This window comes from Gavialis gangeticus, unplaced genomic scaffold, assembly GCF_001723915.1.
Source record: "Gavialis gangeticus isolate Ggan-Ray unplaced genomic scaffold, GavGan_comp1, whole genome shotgun sequence".
Classification (NCBI taxonomy): domain Eukaryota; kingdom Metazoa; phylum Chordata; order Crocodylia; family Gavialidae; genus Gavialis; species Gavialis gangeticus.
In genome coordinates, this window is record NW_017729025.1 from 12167019 (window position 1) to 12183644 (window position 16626).

At 43.8% G+C, this 16626-nt stretch overlaps 1 protein-coding gene and 1 non-coding gene across 2 annotated transcripts in view; one reads left to right on the top strand and one right to left on the bottom strand.

Moving 5' to 3' along the window:
- The first annotated feature begins 167 nt into the window (after positions 1 to 167).
- On the top strand, positions 168 to 240 carry TRNAK-CUU. The gene has a single exon. It is a non-coding gene; the product is annotated as a tRNA-Lys (tRNA).
- Positions 241 to 2293: 2053 nt separating this feature from the next.
- ACTR10 (actin-related protein 10 homolog) overlaps positions 2294 to 16626 on the bottom strand; it is a 24594-nt gene continuing 10261 nt past the window's right edge. The window contains exons 3-13 of the mRNA XM_019518410.1: positions 15795 to 15877; positions 12954 to 13062; positions 10698 to 10805; positions 10233 to 10300; positions 9843 to 9922; positions 9331 to 9366; positions 7669 to 7748; positions 7508 to 7581; positions 6914 to 6995; positions 4793 to 4994; positions 2294 to 3253 (exon numbers count right to left, since the gene is read on the bottom strand). Of these exons, the coding sequence (XP_019373955.1) occupies positions 3072 to 3253; positions 4793 to 4994; positions 6914 to 6995; positions 7508 to 7581; positions 7669 to 7748; positions 9331 to 9366; positions 9843 to 9922; positions 10233 to 10300; positions 10698 to 10805; positions 12954 to 13062; positions 15795 to 15877 (1104 nt within the window). The 3' untranslated portion in view covers positions 2294 to 3071. The remainder of the gene's footprint in view (positions 3254 to 4792; positions 4995 to 6913; positions 6996 to 7507; positions 7582 to 7668; positions 7749 to 9330; positions 9367 to 9842; positions 9923 to 10232; positions 10301 to 10697; positions 10806 to 12953; positions 13063 to 15794; positions 15878 to 16626) is intronic.

Here is a 16626-nt window from a genome sequence, read left to right on the forward strand (position 1 = left end):
GCTGCGGAGTCATAGCCGCGCATGCGCATCATGGTTCGGACCTATTCCTTCTTCCCCCGCCCCCCCCTCCAAAGGGGGAGGGCAAACGCTGACTTCAGGCGTTACGCGCGCACGCATAGCGCGGCGTGAAATTCTGAAGAAGCCTCCGGAACAACGTAGCCGGCGGCGCCCGGCTAGCTCAGTCGGTAGAGCATGGGACTCTTAATCCCAGGGTCGTGGGTTCGAGCCCCACGTTGGGCGCAGAGGTTTTGGGCTGGCGGGGAAAAGGCACGTGCTTTTTTGCCCCAAGCAGTGATGAAAAGCACCTGCCCGAGGAGCTGTTAAGCACTGGTGGGGCCTACAAGGCCAGCCCTGCCCCTTGGCACTGTGTTGCCAGCGGTGGCACTCCCTATGCCACAGGGCACTGTGGGTACACGACAGCAAGCCGGGTTACAGCTCAGGGCACAACTGCACTCAACAACAGCTGCCCCTTGCTGGGCCTATGGGATAATGTCAGCCAGGGCTGGGGGTATCCAGACTCACAGCCCTTGGGGTCTGGGACGTGCCCATAGGATGTCCTTGTGGGTGCGGGGAGCATCCAACCCCCCCTTGGCCTGGCACACGAGACACGGCCCACAGGCACCTGTAGACACGGCTCCCGAGCTTTGCCCAGCTGAATTTGGACTGGGATCAGCTGCTGGAAATAACACCCAAAACAAAACTCAAGCCCTGGACAGCCTCCTCCACGCTTGGACTTAAAAATACCGAGTGCCGGGCTCTTTCTCCTCCCCTCAAGGGCACACGGAGGAGGCCCACACTGGAGTGAGACCCCGTGCTGTCCCAGGAGGCAAGCCGAGGCCCATGTTTGCACGTCTCCGGGGTGGGAAGTAGAAGAGCGGTAGCGCGGCAGCGCTGTGTAACCGGAACCTGAGCCTGGGGCATCGGGAGCCCCGACTCTGGGCAGCTTGCGAACGTGCCGGGAGAGGGGAGTATCGGGAAGCCGGTCAGCACCACGGCCTGCAGAGGCTGGTATTGAAGTGCCTGCAACTCCCCAACAGCTGAGGCTGAGCAAACCATAATGCTTGTAGCAGGGGGTCTGTTCCCGTAGGGTTTTGCAGTCTTGGAAGCCAGAAGAGGCTGTCAGAGCATCAGGCCCAGCCTCTGCTGCCATCCAGGGCCCACGGGGCAATAGCATCCCCATCCCACATTGCAGCCTTCACAGCTGTGCCTCGGGGCCTGTCTCCCTGCAAAGCGGCGACCACCGTACTGCCCCGTGTCGGGGAGAGTCCGGCTGCCCAAATCTCCCTGGTTCTCGAGCTCCGCGTTCCTTCACCCTCGCCCAATTTCTTCGTCTTTGTTTCAAAGCAGCAACTCACAGGAAGGCCTTGCAGGAGCCTCACTTCTGCTTCGGGCAACAGTCCAGCGTCTGCAGCTCCACCGTGTCTGCCTAGTTCTCACTGAGCATCTTTTCCCCATAGGGAACTCGAGCCTTACTTCCTCCTGGGCCCCATTTCACCTGAGCTCCTTCCCTTAAGTATTCCTTGAGTCGGACCTGTCCTTCCTGCACCAGAAAAGATAGAGAGGCGCCTCCTGGGTCCAGGCACTCACTGCTCCACATCATTTCCCTCTTACAAGAGCCAGTCGCTTTGTGGTAATGGGTCACGGACTCTCATTCACGTCCCCCTGCACTGATTCTAGTAACTTGTGTTTGGCTGAAGCAGCATTCGGGAAAGCATCCAGGCACAACGTGAAGACTTCAAGAAACAGAAGTGACACCACTTCCCCTGGTAATGTGCTCCACTGGTTTAATAGACTCCCGTGGGAAAAATCTGTGTCTTATTTCTCAATAGAATATCTTACTTCAGTTTGCCTTCCCATTGGGCTATGCTGCACCTTCCTCTGCTGGATTCTCCCTTTAAAAAGGGCTTACACCTTGCAAACAAGTCACCTCTTGCTTTTAAGGCATTTTTTCCATCCCTCAAATACTTTCTGTACACCACCCAAGTTTTCAGGCTCTTTTTTGGTGCAAACACCAGAACTGGCCTCAGTATTTCACACACCTACATTCTGTAACACTATCTCTGCTTTAAGTGCTACAATAGCATGCTGTGTATATCCAGATACAAGACTGCGTTTTAAGAGTGAATTTATGAAACAACAGACCTTTGGAGTAATTAAAGTACAGTAGAGATGCTCAAAATCTCCGACTGTTACAAGGTTTGTGGGGACATGCAATGAAAATGGAATATCCCACTGCCAGTTATAAAACAAACTGGACTGCAGAAGCCAAAAATAATGGTCACTTGGGTCCCTCTTAATGAATCTGAAGCACTTTATTGCTTTTGGTCTGAATATTAGTAGTTATTGCACAATAGTTACCATACAGATTCATTAAGTTTGTATTTCATACTTACTGCAATAGGAGGATGTGTTTAAAAAATGCCGGAGGAAGTTTCCATTTTATTTGAAGTGGGGAGACAAGTTCCATTATTACGCTTCTCCTTTATAATTTCTAAATGTTCAGTTAGATGGTTTGGCTAATGTTTTTAGCAGGTAGGTTAGAGTGACAATGCATGCGACAGTGTCTGGCAGAAGCAAATCACTGAAAATAGGAATTTTAGGCCTAGCCCTTGATGTCTTTCCACAGACCTTGTGATCACAAAACTGTTTTCAGAAGATATTTTAATGCATCTTTGAGCCAACTGTTTGTTAATGTGGACACACGCAGCCTGGCAGAGAAAGTTCAACAGATGTTTCTGGTAACAGTGTTTCCTCTGTTCTTCTGATTTAAAATTAAAAATGAAGCCTCCTAATTTCATCTACTGTACATATAAATAGGACAGACAACTTGGTAACAACTTTTGCCAGTTATATGTGCTCCCTAGAAAGAGACAAGCAGAGTACCCCATCTGGTTTTAGACTAGACACAGCTGGATCCATCTGCAGTGTAGCCCTTCCCAACACAAGGCTCCCAAGCTACACAGGTGTCATTCATTTTAAACAGTGTTAGACAATTTACTTAACATACAAAGAGCAACATTGTTACATGCACTTGAAACAGTCAAAAGAACACCAGTGTAGTGCTTAGACACTTATTTCTCGGTGGAGAAAGCCCTCTTCATCAACGGCGGTGGTGTTTTGCCGACATCAAACATCATTTCCAAAGGAGGGTTGTTGAGACAGCACCAGTCTGGGATGCGGCCCGTCTGGCTATAATATTCCTTGGACACCGAGCGGCTTCCGAGGATGTCTTGAAGTGCTCCAAAGATGGCGCCTGCGTTGTTGACAAAAAAAAAAAAAGACACTTGGTGTTGGTTTGTCATATTGACTCTTCCCCAGCCAGCCTCATAAATCTCAGCCATTTCAAGATGCCCAAAGGAAAGACAAAAGGCTGAAAATACCATTTTTTTTAAAACATATTTTGTAGCTCACCCAAGCTTGCTTCAGCCCACACCCGTCTTAAGTAATTAAAGACACAGGAGACACTTACCCAGTGCTGTGAGTAAGTGCAAGTATGTCACATATGCACAAGGGTCAGTTTGCACTGGCCACAGAGAAGTCAGTATACATTAGTTCAGCATTTCTCAACACAGTGGGGTGCAGGAGTATATGAAAGGGTTGTGAACAAATCTTAAAAATGGATTCTCCTTCGAAGGAGAAAAACATGGGCAACCGTGGCTTTTCCCTTGCAGGCTGGCAGAGTTCCAGCCTGCAAGAGGCTGCTTGGGACCCCTCGTATCCCACTCATCCCCCTCATGCTCCACACCCTGGGTCAGGAGTGAGGGGCAGTTGGGATTGGCCATCAATGTTAGGCTGAGAACCACTGCATGAGTCAACCGGTGTGTCTCATCAGGAAATGGAGACAGCTGGTACCATCATAATGAACACATTTTGTTCCACTGGCTCTATACCCCAACCAGGCCTTAATTAATGATTTTTAGAGATATTTAACACCACAACAGGAGGATATAAAGTGTATGTTTATGTCCACGTTTTGTCTCTCTATGAATAGACATAAAACTTTCAACCCCTTAAAGTGTGGGGGGAATTGGGGTTCAGTTCTTCTGCTTTAATTGTTATGATCTGCATGCTCCCATAGTGATGTAAGTGAGCCAAGTTGCTTTAAATTCTGCATGACACAGGATTGAAGTACAGTTTGTTTGGCTCCATTTGTAACCATTACATCAGTGTCGGATGATATCTGTCCACATCCTTATACTCTACTCTACTATATAAAATCAGTTTATTAGCTGAAGCATCCAAATTATTAAAACAACAACATTTTTGTCTGAGCACACTAAACTGCAAATGCTGCAAACGCCTCTCAATTTGCTAATCTGATTACCAATTTGTAAAATAGCATCCAAAATCCAGCTTGTGGCCTGGATACTCTCTTGTATGCAAACACAAGTTGTGTGGTGTGTTAGAGTCCTTGATTAGCCCAGGACAGGCAAATTTTCCTTTGATTTGCCTTTCTTCCCTCCCTGGGAAGGAAATATACAGTTACTCCAGCAGGCGGGAGCTTTGAAGAGTTACTTTATCGCTGCCCTCACATGGCAGCCATTGGATGTTACTGCTTGATAAGCTGACATGTTGTGATGCTATTAGCAATACCAATCTCCTGCCCTCCAGAAGTGAAGAGGGAGCTTTGCTCTTCAGGACTCTGACATGAGGGTACAACAACTCCAGAGAGCTCAGGTACAACTTAACTTTGACAGCACTCAAAAGACTTGTGATCGTTTGCTCATTTCAAAGTCCACTTTTCAAGGCTTAATTTTCCCTTCAGCCCACTGATCAGTGTTAGTTTCCTTACCTCCCAGCCATGCCACACAGTTGGCTTTGGCAGGTGGCGTGTGAATTCGGAAGGTCTTCGTGGCAAGTGCTTCTTTGTATTTTGGCTTATCCACCAGGTACCTAATTTCAGCCATTAATCTATGCAGGAATCCTGGCAGCATAGCGGTGCCTCCAATAACGACCAAGTTCTCAGCCAACTGCTTCCTGGTGTCTATGGGGCACTGGTACCAAAGGGAAGCAAGGAACGGTTACATGAAGCTATACAGACAAGGTAGTAGTTTAGCCAGTCTCTCTTCACCAAGCCACAGTGCTATATTTCTGTTAACAGAGGGCTGGATTTCCTAATTCTCTTATCTACCCAGACCCCTCCTCTACCCCACACACAGGGTCCCATGCTGCAAGGATCCTCTCCTCCAGCAAGAAGTGGATAGGACAGATCTCAGCATGCCTTTCAACACCATGGATTCCTTTGGCTAAAGGGAATCCCCTAGGGCACTGTTTCTCAACCAGTGGGGTAGGACGCAAAGGTCGTGTAGGTAGGACTTCAACTCATTTGAAAATTGCCATTAATGATTAATGTAATACTAAAATGCATGTAAATGTACAAATGCACTTCTTGGAAAAAGTGGGGTTTTCCTTTTATCATGGTGGGACCAGGGTTTTTTGACAAAACAGTTGGTGGGATACATGAACGATGCATGTCCCCAGCACCTGGGGGGGCATGGTGGCAGCAGGAGCATGGTGGCAGTAAGCATGGCCCTCCTGCAGACACTGTCGGCGCTGTCGGCAGCAGGGGGTGGCAAGCGCTGACCAGGGCAGCATTGGCGATGGCCAGCAGCGATCTCTGACCGCCTGCCAACACCACCGGCAATGTCGGCAGTGGGGCACACGGGGGGCAAGTGGCGACTGCCTGCAAGTGCCACCAACAGTGTTGGCAGTGCCTTTTTATAGAGGGTGCACCATCACACTCAGGGGGTGCATGTGCACTTGCGTGTACCCCCTGTGTGTTGCCAGTGGTGGGACATAGGATGCAAAAGACTGAGAGCCACTGCCCTAGGGGACTGAGAGCATTCACCTTGCATCACCCTTCAGGCCAGGGCATCATCACAAGATACTTTGGCCCTGTGGACCAGATCCAGTCTACAGGGCTTCTCAAAGGCCAGATGACTCCCTTCCAGTGGCAGTGCAGCAGTCCATTGGCACAGATCTAGAACCTGGGTAGTCAACTTTGCTGCCATGCACCTCCCTTTTCAGTAGTGATCCAAACCCCAGAGTTCAGCAACAGGCAACGGAGCGGGGTAGGGGACAAGCAATAGTGGCATTCACCCCATGTTCCAGAGCCACACCAACCCAGCAGCTCCATAAGCTGCATTTTACTGCTTCATGGACCACACATAGCCCACAGGCCACCACTTGGACATCTCTGCCTTAAGCCAAAATCTAGATACTCAAATGTTGATCATGTTAAGTGAGGCCCTAACCTGATGAAGCCTTGTAAGTCTGGAATACCGAAATGAACTGCCCTCATAAACAATTCCTCATCTACCAACTGATTCAAACATATTTATAACTGCAGACAAGCAACTTTAAAAATTATATACGAGATGGAGTTTGCATTTCTACCTCACAGCCCATTTTCCCCTTAATTGCACAAAAACATTGCTTCTTATGAAGTATGATGTGCCAAGAGAATTTCTAAGGGCGTTTACACTGCAGGCTTCAGGCTGGTGTGAGGCATTACCTAAACTAGCTTCACACAAGCCAGCTCCAGCATTGGTGGCAGTCTAGCTGCAGCAGCAGAGGTCTGTGCTGCTGCAGTTGGCCTGTACTCAAGCTAGGCTGTTGAAAGCCAGCTGAGGTATCTCTACACCTTAAAGCAGCTGCCTGCAGAACAGATAATCTCTAGTCCAAGCGAACCTCTTAAAGGGGGGGCTGATATCAATGCCATTCAACATTGAGCAAATATCCACTACATGTGTTAGTTTTTAAACTAACTGTACGCCTCAGGCAGAGAACTCTGACTTATCCACCTAAGTCACACTTGCAATTAGCAGAACTACTTGAGAGCTTAAGTGTCTGATAGACCAGGATCTACACAAGGCTACAACAATTTGTGAGCCTAATTATTTAGTGGAAATACCTGAATAAGAGAATCCAGGATTAGAGTTGCAACTGATTTCTCTTCATTATCCTGCTCAAACAGCATTTCAACAACTGAGTCTCTGTTCAAAAGACAAAAAGCGAGGCATGTTAAGCAAGGTACCGACATGTCTTGTTGTCTACTTGTTCTCCCCTTGTTTAGCTGTCCTCAAACTCCCATCTCTCTTGTTAGACTGTTAACTCTGAGGCAGGGACGTGCTTTTTGTTACAGGTTTGCAGGGCACCCAGAACAAGGGGCTCTGCTCTGTGCCTGGGGTTCCAGGAGGCCAAACAAGTAAGGGCTATTCACAATACGGCTGCTATTACATCAAAAAGACTTAGGGACATTAAGCCACAAAATCAAAGTGCAAATGGCTTGTCATCAACATCCCTAAACTGTAGATTAATCAATAGCCGCATCCTCTGAACAAACGCATGCTGCAAACCCACATACATGAAGATAAATGCTACAGAATTATGCAGGTTCACTGACAAAACCTCAACCTTATTTTTAATGATTTCTTAACATACTGGGACTTCTAGGTCCCTGCGATAATATTAATAATAATGCATTCTCAGCTATTTTATTTCTAACCTGATAGACCCAACAACATGCAGAATCTTCTCTCCATCTAAAGGGTAGTCCACGTCTGGAGGTGGTGAAGGACGCTAAAAACAACACACATTATTTCAGAAGTGGAAAAATAGCTCTTCTTCCGCTTTGAAGAGGTCAATAAACATTTATTCTCTACCTACCTCAGCACTGCCATCAATGTTGAACTTTGCTGCTTGGATTTTCAGTCCTCGCTGGAGGTCGCTCACGAAACAGGTGCGTACTTTATAAAAAAAAGAGAGAATTGGACTCTATTTTGCCTTCCCAACTTTCCCATTACTATCAGGTTGTTTCACCTACATAGGTTATGACTTCTACTACTCGATTTTATTTAGTTACAAATTCCAGGTTCTTGCGTGCGCAAGGTACTACTTTTTGGCTCTGAAGAACTGTGACAGCACCTTTATTTGAGGTCACACTCCAGCTAGGATGAAGTAGTCCGAATGAAATAATGCTCATACCATAATCAGGCTGTGAGAAACAGAATTTTCTTTTTTGATCTATTAAAGTCTGAGGGCCATTAAGAACTATGCCACAGGGTGGCAGAAATAGCATACTGAATATGAATCAGCAATTCCAGTCTCACTGCTTCATTTTAAATGAGATGCTGCCAGATTTTAATGATCTGTTGCCACGTGATGTTATTAGTGGCACAAATCTATCCTCAAACTCCAGAGGGGCTTTTCTCCATGGGACATTAACAAAAGGGTCAGAGTCTATATACATCACAGCAGCTGGGTGCATAATTACACCAGATCCTGATAAATAATCCTATAATGCAATTCATCTATTAATAAAAGCACTTTAACAGAAACACAAAGAACCATTCTACCAAGTAATAATAATATACCAGGTTACAAAAACCAAACCCTATGAAAACAGCCAACTACTCAAAGCTACATTTGAGTCTAGAATTCAATAAATTCATTTTTATGGCTGATAAAATATTAACAACATTTAGAAATAGCATCTTTAAGGTACCAAGTTGCTTTGCCCTTGACATGGGATTTTCCTCCCTAGCTTGGCTCAAGGAGTAGGCACTATTTCTCCTGGTAAAAAGGTCTCCTGCGAGTTAGTTCACTCATTTTTATTCTATTAAATGAACTGTAAAATGTACAACACATGAAATGTTAGGCAGCATTTCGTACTGAAAACAGGTCCAATTTCTAATATATTCATCATTGAATATTTCCCAGTATTTTAAACTCCTTCTACTCTTTATTTTCCATTTTGGGGAAACTAGTGTATTATGTGGTAAATAGAACTTAAATCATTTATGCACAAAAAACTAACTTGATCTTTTAATCCAGAAGTCAGAAATTCTTAACAGCTGTCTTTGTGCCCAGAAACAATAGAAAATTAATGTATCCATGCTTGCTCAGTTTGTAGAAGCTAAATTTGCTAGTGCTATAAATCCCATGTAAATGTATCCATTGTACAGTCTATAAATAAAATCAATCAAACTATTAGTATTTAAGGAGTCCAATATTAAATTAACTTAAACTACTAACAGAGGGGTACACAAAATAATTTAGTGCTCATAGTTTATGCACAAATGCAGCATAAAACACTAAGCTATAACAGGATTCAAAACCTCAAGCCTAAATTTATAAAGACCAATGAAATACAACAGTCCGAGCATCTACACTATGGACAGTGCTCCAAGTTCCTCTGCTCAGGAATGAAATAAAATGGAAAGGAATATAAAATAAAAACCTACACATTCAGCAGCAAGGCACCACACATTGTTAAACTGATCTGTGGAGAAGATGCAAACTATTGTTGCACAAAGTGGGAAACTTTACCTTTTATATCCTCTACTACGTCTTCTGGAACAGAGCCTGAAATACAGGAAATAATTTAGAACAAAAGCACTTGAATAAGTGGAAATAGAACTTGCAGAATCAAAACAATACTTGGAAAATTGAATTTAGTACAAAAATGCAGAAACAGCATTTTGATGACAGCTTCAAAAGGTTTCTAACAAAAAAAAGGTTTATGTGAAAAGATAATATGTTGTTCTCATTGAAAATATAACAGGCAACTACTACGGAGCTTTTCCAGAGATGGCTTTTACTTCCAACAAGCTAACTGCTATGAACTTTATTTTCATAGCAAACCAGACTCGTTAATTTATTAATGGGAAATTAATTAATGGGAAGAGGAACCATGCAAGCAGGAGCATGCTAGACTTGGTGAAGAAACACTGAATTATTCTGTCTGATGTTCTCAGCAAAAGAGACAAGGGGATTAACTCACCTTCCCCCCTAGGGTTATAAAAAAAATGCATTTGTGTTACATTAAAAGTGAATCTTACCCATTACTGATGGGAGTTTTTGTCCTTTAGCTAATCCTGTGTCCACAGTACACTGCTCCTGTAACTGATAAGCCAGCTCCCTAAAATGTTGTAAATTTAAAAAAAAAAATAGTTACACATGCTGTATCTATCCAATATCCTTGCACCATACTGATATGGCAGTATTTATTCCCTCTGGTTTCCCATCCAGCTTCCAACCTGTTATTTCTAGTTCCCATTGCAGCCATAGCAGCTAAACATTTTACACCTTTAAAATGCAATAGTATCACCAAGGAGGTTACAGTAGTACTTAATCCATACTTAATTCATAACAAACGTTTGCTGATCAAAAAAAATAATGGTCACAATCAACTGATAGAATTGTCTTGAAATGCATAATTGTCAACTTACTTGTGAATAGCCTTTCCTCCCAGGGGAAGGGCACCCCAGCAATTCAGAATAGGGATTCCTTCATATATCTAGAAGCAGCTGAGGAAATCAGACTATTCTGTAATGGGTGTTTTTTCTGTATGAAGGCACTGGCATCGAAGGCATTTTCTTCATATTGTCATTTATCAGTTATAAATATTTCCACTAGATGATTTTGTCCAGAATTTTAGTTTCTGGTATGAGAAATGGATTATGCCTGTTCCTATTCATGCTCCTCCCCGGTCAGAGGTCTATGGCATTCTTAGCACATCAGGATGAGGAGAGACCAAACTCTACCACAGAGCCAGAATCCTATGCTCCAAGCTGGATTATTGGCCTGGCTATTCCCCCCCCACCCCCCATCACATTTTAAATCCATGACAGAAATTTTACTTGTTACAGCTTTTGTAATGACAATTTTGTTTCTGGATTATTATCAAAGGATACAGGCAGCACCAGACTTTCTGCATATCCACAGTCTAAAACCATAGCAGAATTAATACCGAGTGTCAAGAGAGACATCAGATGACTTGGAGCAAACAACACAGAAGGAACCTGTAATGAGAACAAAACGATTAAAGTACAGTGAAAAAAAATCTGAATGTTTAGAACAGCCGCTTCTCCCCAAATCCATAGTGAAAGGAAAAACTGAACAATCACATAATGAGCAGCCTATTATTAATTCAGGATTTGATCTAGTGTGACAATGCCCAACAAAATGCAGCTGGATGCTAAAATCCTTTGCCAGAATACTCACTGCTACATTATGTGCACATATGCGCCTAATAATACTGAACCACAGCACCCACTTGTAAGAAAAATAAGTCCTGTGTATGGAAGTTATCCGAGGTCCCAATTATAAATTCTTATGTTGTCACCGGAAGGGGTACTATGAAAAAACTAAACAGGACTTGAAAAAACACTGTCAAAATCTGTAGATAAGAATAAAGAAGGCAAACTGCATACTGGTTTTGAGATGTGGCCAGTGGGAATAAGCAGCACACAAACAGATTGGAAGTCCAAGGTTACAGAGCAAACAGAAGAGCTCTCTTTGCCAGTGGCTTCATGGTGCAATATAGGTAGCAAGGAAGGAGATCTAAATGATCATGTGGAAGTAGCTTTGACTATAGATCTAGACGAGAGCCCCGAGTCTCCAAGAATTCAATAAAACACACATTCAAGGGGGCAACAATCTCCATTCTGGACTGTAGGGAGAATGCCAACTGCTTACAGCAGGCTCATTTGGCAGCCAGAAAATCCCCTACATGGTGCTTGGCTAATCCTGCAAGCCCTAAGGCTGAATGCTTTTACTTTCCCAACCATACTTGTTGCTCCAGTGATTTTACAGGCTCTGGTACACTGCAAGGCACTGACACAGGGTAAGTGGCCTATATACATTGCGTCTGCCAGTATTATGAATAACAAGGCTACAAGCCTTAATGAGGTGAGAACAACTGAGCCAGGTTACTGCCAGTATGCTTAATCAACACCTTTGATATAGAAATCAATAGGATTTGGCAATGTCTTGTACTACTGGCATGATTTAAATGGCAAGTGCTGTTACAAGCACACTGTACATCCACAAAGCTTGTACCTACTGGCAACATTACAGATAACTGGATCACAACATATACTTATAAATGCTGACCTTGTATCACATGTCAAGGTTACTTATACCCCATCAAATGGCAATCATACAAAAATGTGCGGCTCATTTTCCATGTTTATCAGCCGGTTTGTTAGCAGGAAAACAGGCCTCAGAAAATCAAAGCAAAACCTTCCCCTCCCTTTAGCCATCCCTTTGAATAATGTATAAAGGCTAAATTAATTGTCATCATCCTATTGCAAAGCAATGAAAAGGAAAAGATATTTCTTTCTTTCTCCTCTGCTTTTCTCAAAGATGATATAAAATCCATTCAAACTGCTTATGAACTGTGTAACATCAAAATTACTTCATGTATACTGAGAAGGCATTATTCCGAAACACAGCTCATGATAGTTTAAGATTAGTTATGAAGTTAAGTTGGGAAGACAAACTACTAGGCTGCATGGCCTTTGGTTAAAAAAAAAACACCTTAGCCATCTAATATATCTGAATGGAAAAATGATGGCATACCCTTGTACTGTGTTTCCTATTAAAACTAGAGTAAGAATAAAGTTGATAAACAGAGTCTGATCTATCAAAAAGATTGATTATGTGGAGGTCAGAACAAATTTCAGGTAAGTTCTTATCTAAATGAGTACAGCCAGAGGTCAGGTCAAGAGTTTGGCAAGGATATCGACTTATGGCAAAGGAGTCATGAATTTTACTGAGAGAGCACTAAGAAGTTTTAAATATAGACTCAACGCTGCTGACAATGCTCAATAGGTATTACTGAGTCTGTCAAAAATGGGATGACAAGAGCTATTTGTTCCCAAAAATTTAAAAAATTGGTGGAATTCTTGCTATTATCTGCTTTTTTGATAGCTGCCATAAGGATTCAGAACTGATCAAAATCCTGCCTTCAAGGGCATTTCCCCACCTTATCTATCTCATCTCTCTCATCTCTTTCCTAGCCCTTTGCTATTATCCTCATTTCTTTGACCACTTCCTCTCGTGTGCCTGGCACCACAGTGAATGCTAGAAGCATTACCAACATCCCTCAAGATATCTGATAAATAACCAATAAAGGCAATGAACTGATAGTTATGTAAAGCACGAACCTCAAAGTGCCTGAACAGAACTCTGGTGAGTGTGTCTCTGAAGTGTGAGGGGCACAGCACAGATTCCACGATCACAACACGGCGGTCCCTGGGATTCACTAGCAGATGTCTGAAAAATAGCAAAATATATTTGTATAGATGTTATCAAGTGTGATTAGTAAATGATTGTGCACCTCCCATGACTTTCTGTGAAGCATTGCTGCAATTTATTTTGTAATTATTATTTTTCATGATTTTGACTGTAAAGTAATCTGCAATTAGACACCACAGATCTCAAGATCATATAATAAGCTTCACAACTTCCGAAGTGAAGCAGACATTATCCCACATTTATAGATGGGGAACCTCAGGTGCAGACAGGGGCTAGAACGTCCACAAGCAGATTTCATAGCTCTAAATATACCTGTCTAAACTATTGGTTTCTGAACAAATATAGCATAGAGCAGTGGTTTTCAACCTGGGGGTTCATGGACTATGTCTAACAGGTCTGCAAAAGATGACTATGATCAGAAGTATACGACTACCCACACTTCGAATTCAAAGGGGTCTGGCACCTCTATTCAAAATTTCCGAAGGGGTCTGCAAGTGAAAAAAGATTAAAAACCACTGGTATAGAGGCACAAAAACTGTAGAAGAGCACTTAGTGACTTGCCCTGTGATGCACTTGTGGATAAATAAGGAGTGGAATTCAGATCTCCTGACCAGCAGTTCTGTGCCCTATGCTATCATCCTTTGCACAGAGGAAAGAAAAGAGAAAACCTGTCAGAGGCTTTGCAGACAGAAACGTAACAACATTGTTACAGGACAGAAATAAAGCCAATGATGGTTGAGGTCATGAGCAGGTATCTGTTTTCCATTCATGGCAGAAAAATGTGGATTTTAAATGAGAAAATGGGTCCCAGGTGATGGCAGGACTCTGTGGAGTGAGGCGGGGAGGCTCAATGCTGCTGTCACCGTTCCTGGGAATCCTATCCCAGCTGTGCCACCACAGCAAGGTACCCCCTGCCCACCCAGCAGCAGCAGGGGGTGCAACTCTGTGCTGCTGCCCCCGCTGCTGCCAGGCAGGCAGGGGGTGCCTCACCATGGCAGTGTGGGGCTCCCAGCAGTGGTGGCAGCAGCAGCAAGCCTTTCTGCCCTCCTGTGCTGGGTCTCACCCACTCAGCCATGAAGGCCCCCAGGCAGAGGGCAGCAGAGTGGGGAACCCCAAGCCTGCAATGGGCAGCTTGCCCCCACCCTGGTCACCTGCAGGGTGGGGGGAAAGAGGGGAGGCCAGGCACTGCGCTCCACTCTGGCCACAGCAGCTGCCACCTCCCACGTGCAGCAGCTGGGCTTGGGCACTGCTGGGAGTGGAGGGGTCAGGGGGCTGCAGGCCCTGGCCCTGATCCCATAGCCCTGGCAGCTGGGGGCCCCCTCTGCAGGTCACAAGTAAGGGGCACCAGCAGGGCTGGGAGGGGTGAGGGACTGTGAGTTGTGGGTGAGAGACACCAGCAGGGCGAGGGGGCTATGAGTTGGGAGTGAGGGGCATCTGGGGAAATGGGGGAATGCAGGTCAGGAATGAGGGGCACCGGCAGGTATAGAGGGTGTGGGTCAAGAGTGAGGGGCAGTACCAGGGCTGGGGGGTTAGGAGGCTGTGGGTTGGGAAAGAGGGGCACTGGCAGTGCCTGTGGATTGGGAGTGAGGGGCAATGGCAGGGCACCAGCGTATCAGGGCTGCTCAGCACCACAAAGCAGCAGGGGGGACAGCTACAGCTTGAGCAGAGTGGGCAGGGGGAGCTCTGATTTTCCATGATAAAAAGAAAAAAAAAATCAAATACCAAAATATATAGGTATTTAGAATTCATTTTATTACAGTGATTGAGGTACTGGCAGGCTTCCATATTGCTTTAGGATAGTAAATGTATCAATAAAACATTGTGTTCAACTGATGCCTACACACACGCACACACACACACACACACACACACACAGAGATCTATATCTAGATATATATCTAGATCTATATATACACACACACACACACACACACACACACACATTATATCTATCTATCTATCTATATAGACATGCACACTAGCTCTCTGAACTCAGTTGTGATGCCTTGGTTTAAAATGAAACACCATTACATATATATATGTAGCAGTATAGTGGTGTTTCATTTTAATTGTAGAAACACATGGATTTGGTTTTTATTAATCAGATAAATTGGGGGGTTAATCGGAGAATTTGCAATTTTTAAACAGAGAAAAGCAAAATCCCTGATGATGAGACACAATAACAAAAAATATATGGCCTCAAGAAAAGTAAAATATTCCTGAGTATGGAAATGGAACACAGGAAACCAAGGCATCACAACTGAATTCAGAGAGCTAGTTTGCACTAAGGGCAAGGAGAGAGAAAGACTATTTCTGTGAACACAGATATGTTGTACTCAGGTGGCAAAATCCTTCAGGACTCTGTTCAAGTTTCCACTTGGCAGACAGCAAATCTCAGACTTTGAATATTCATGTAGTAGTGATTTGCAGCATCAAGTCCTACGCGACAGTCACAATTAAGTCAGTGTATTTAGATTGTTTTAAAGTAAGAAGGCATCTCCCACAAAGGAGGTAGATGCCCTGACAGTGAAATTCATTTCAAATACTGGCAACAATAAATAACTGCTTCTGAAAAAACTTAACCAGCTGGCCTCCTACTAAAAACTGCTTGCCACCTATTCATCATTTAGGAAACTCCTTCTCAGCCTTCCCTGAGTACCCTCGAAAACAAATTGCTTTTGCAGCATGTTTAAAGAGAAGCTCAACAAAAGCTACTGATCAGAAGGAAAAAAAATCCCAATATCTCTTACCTGAAATACAGCATGTGAATAAATTCCTTCAGATATGAATACAACTCTTCTGTATTAATATTATGTTGAACAACTTTGATAGGCTGCAAAAAATAATAAATATCTATAACCAGTTTAAATTCACGGCAAAAACGTATACTGATCAAACAACAGGAAAAGTTGTCAAATAGATCTCCCATCATAACGTTATCCTAGAAATTATCTTACTTGAAATTTTAAAGAAAAGTACTTTTTAAATTATCTATGTCCATTTTAATGCAAAGGAAAGGAGCCAAAATGATAGTTGTGAAGATTTATGTCCCCCCTTGAAGGAAAAAGCTAGTGCAGGTAGAGGAAGTTCCCCACTTAGTGTCTCAAAGAGATCTGTAGAGATTACCTAATGGACCAACCCACACCAATTCTAGTAACATGGATGTAGGTCTTGCTAGAGTATGGATTAATATAACCACTGGTCAGTGCGCATACACATCACACAGAAGCCCTACTAACAGCATGAACTGACATAGGTCCCAATGAATAGAAACTTAGGCACAGGATATATGGCGTGTGCAGAAGTGCTGGAAAAGTAGCTCATTAGTTTTAGATGAGCCTCCAAGGCCAAAAGAAAAGTGAACTGATGAAATCAGTGGAGAACACCAAAACAAAAATGAACAAGAGCCGGCAATGTGATGAAATGATCAATAGAGCTAACCACACTCTATCATGAATTAACAAGTGCATCACGAACAGGTCCAGGGAGGTGGTACTTCCCCTCTATGCAGCACTGGCGAGGGCACAGTGGAAGCCTGTGTTCAGTTTTGGGCACTGCACTTCAAGAGGGATGTGGATAACT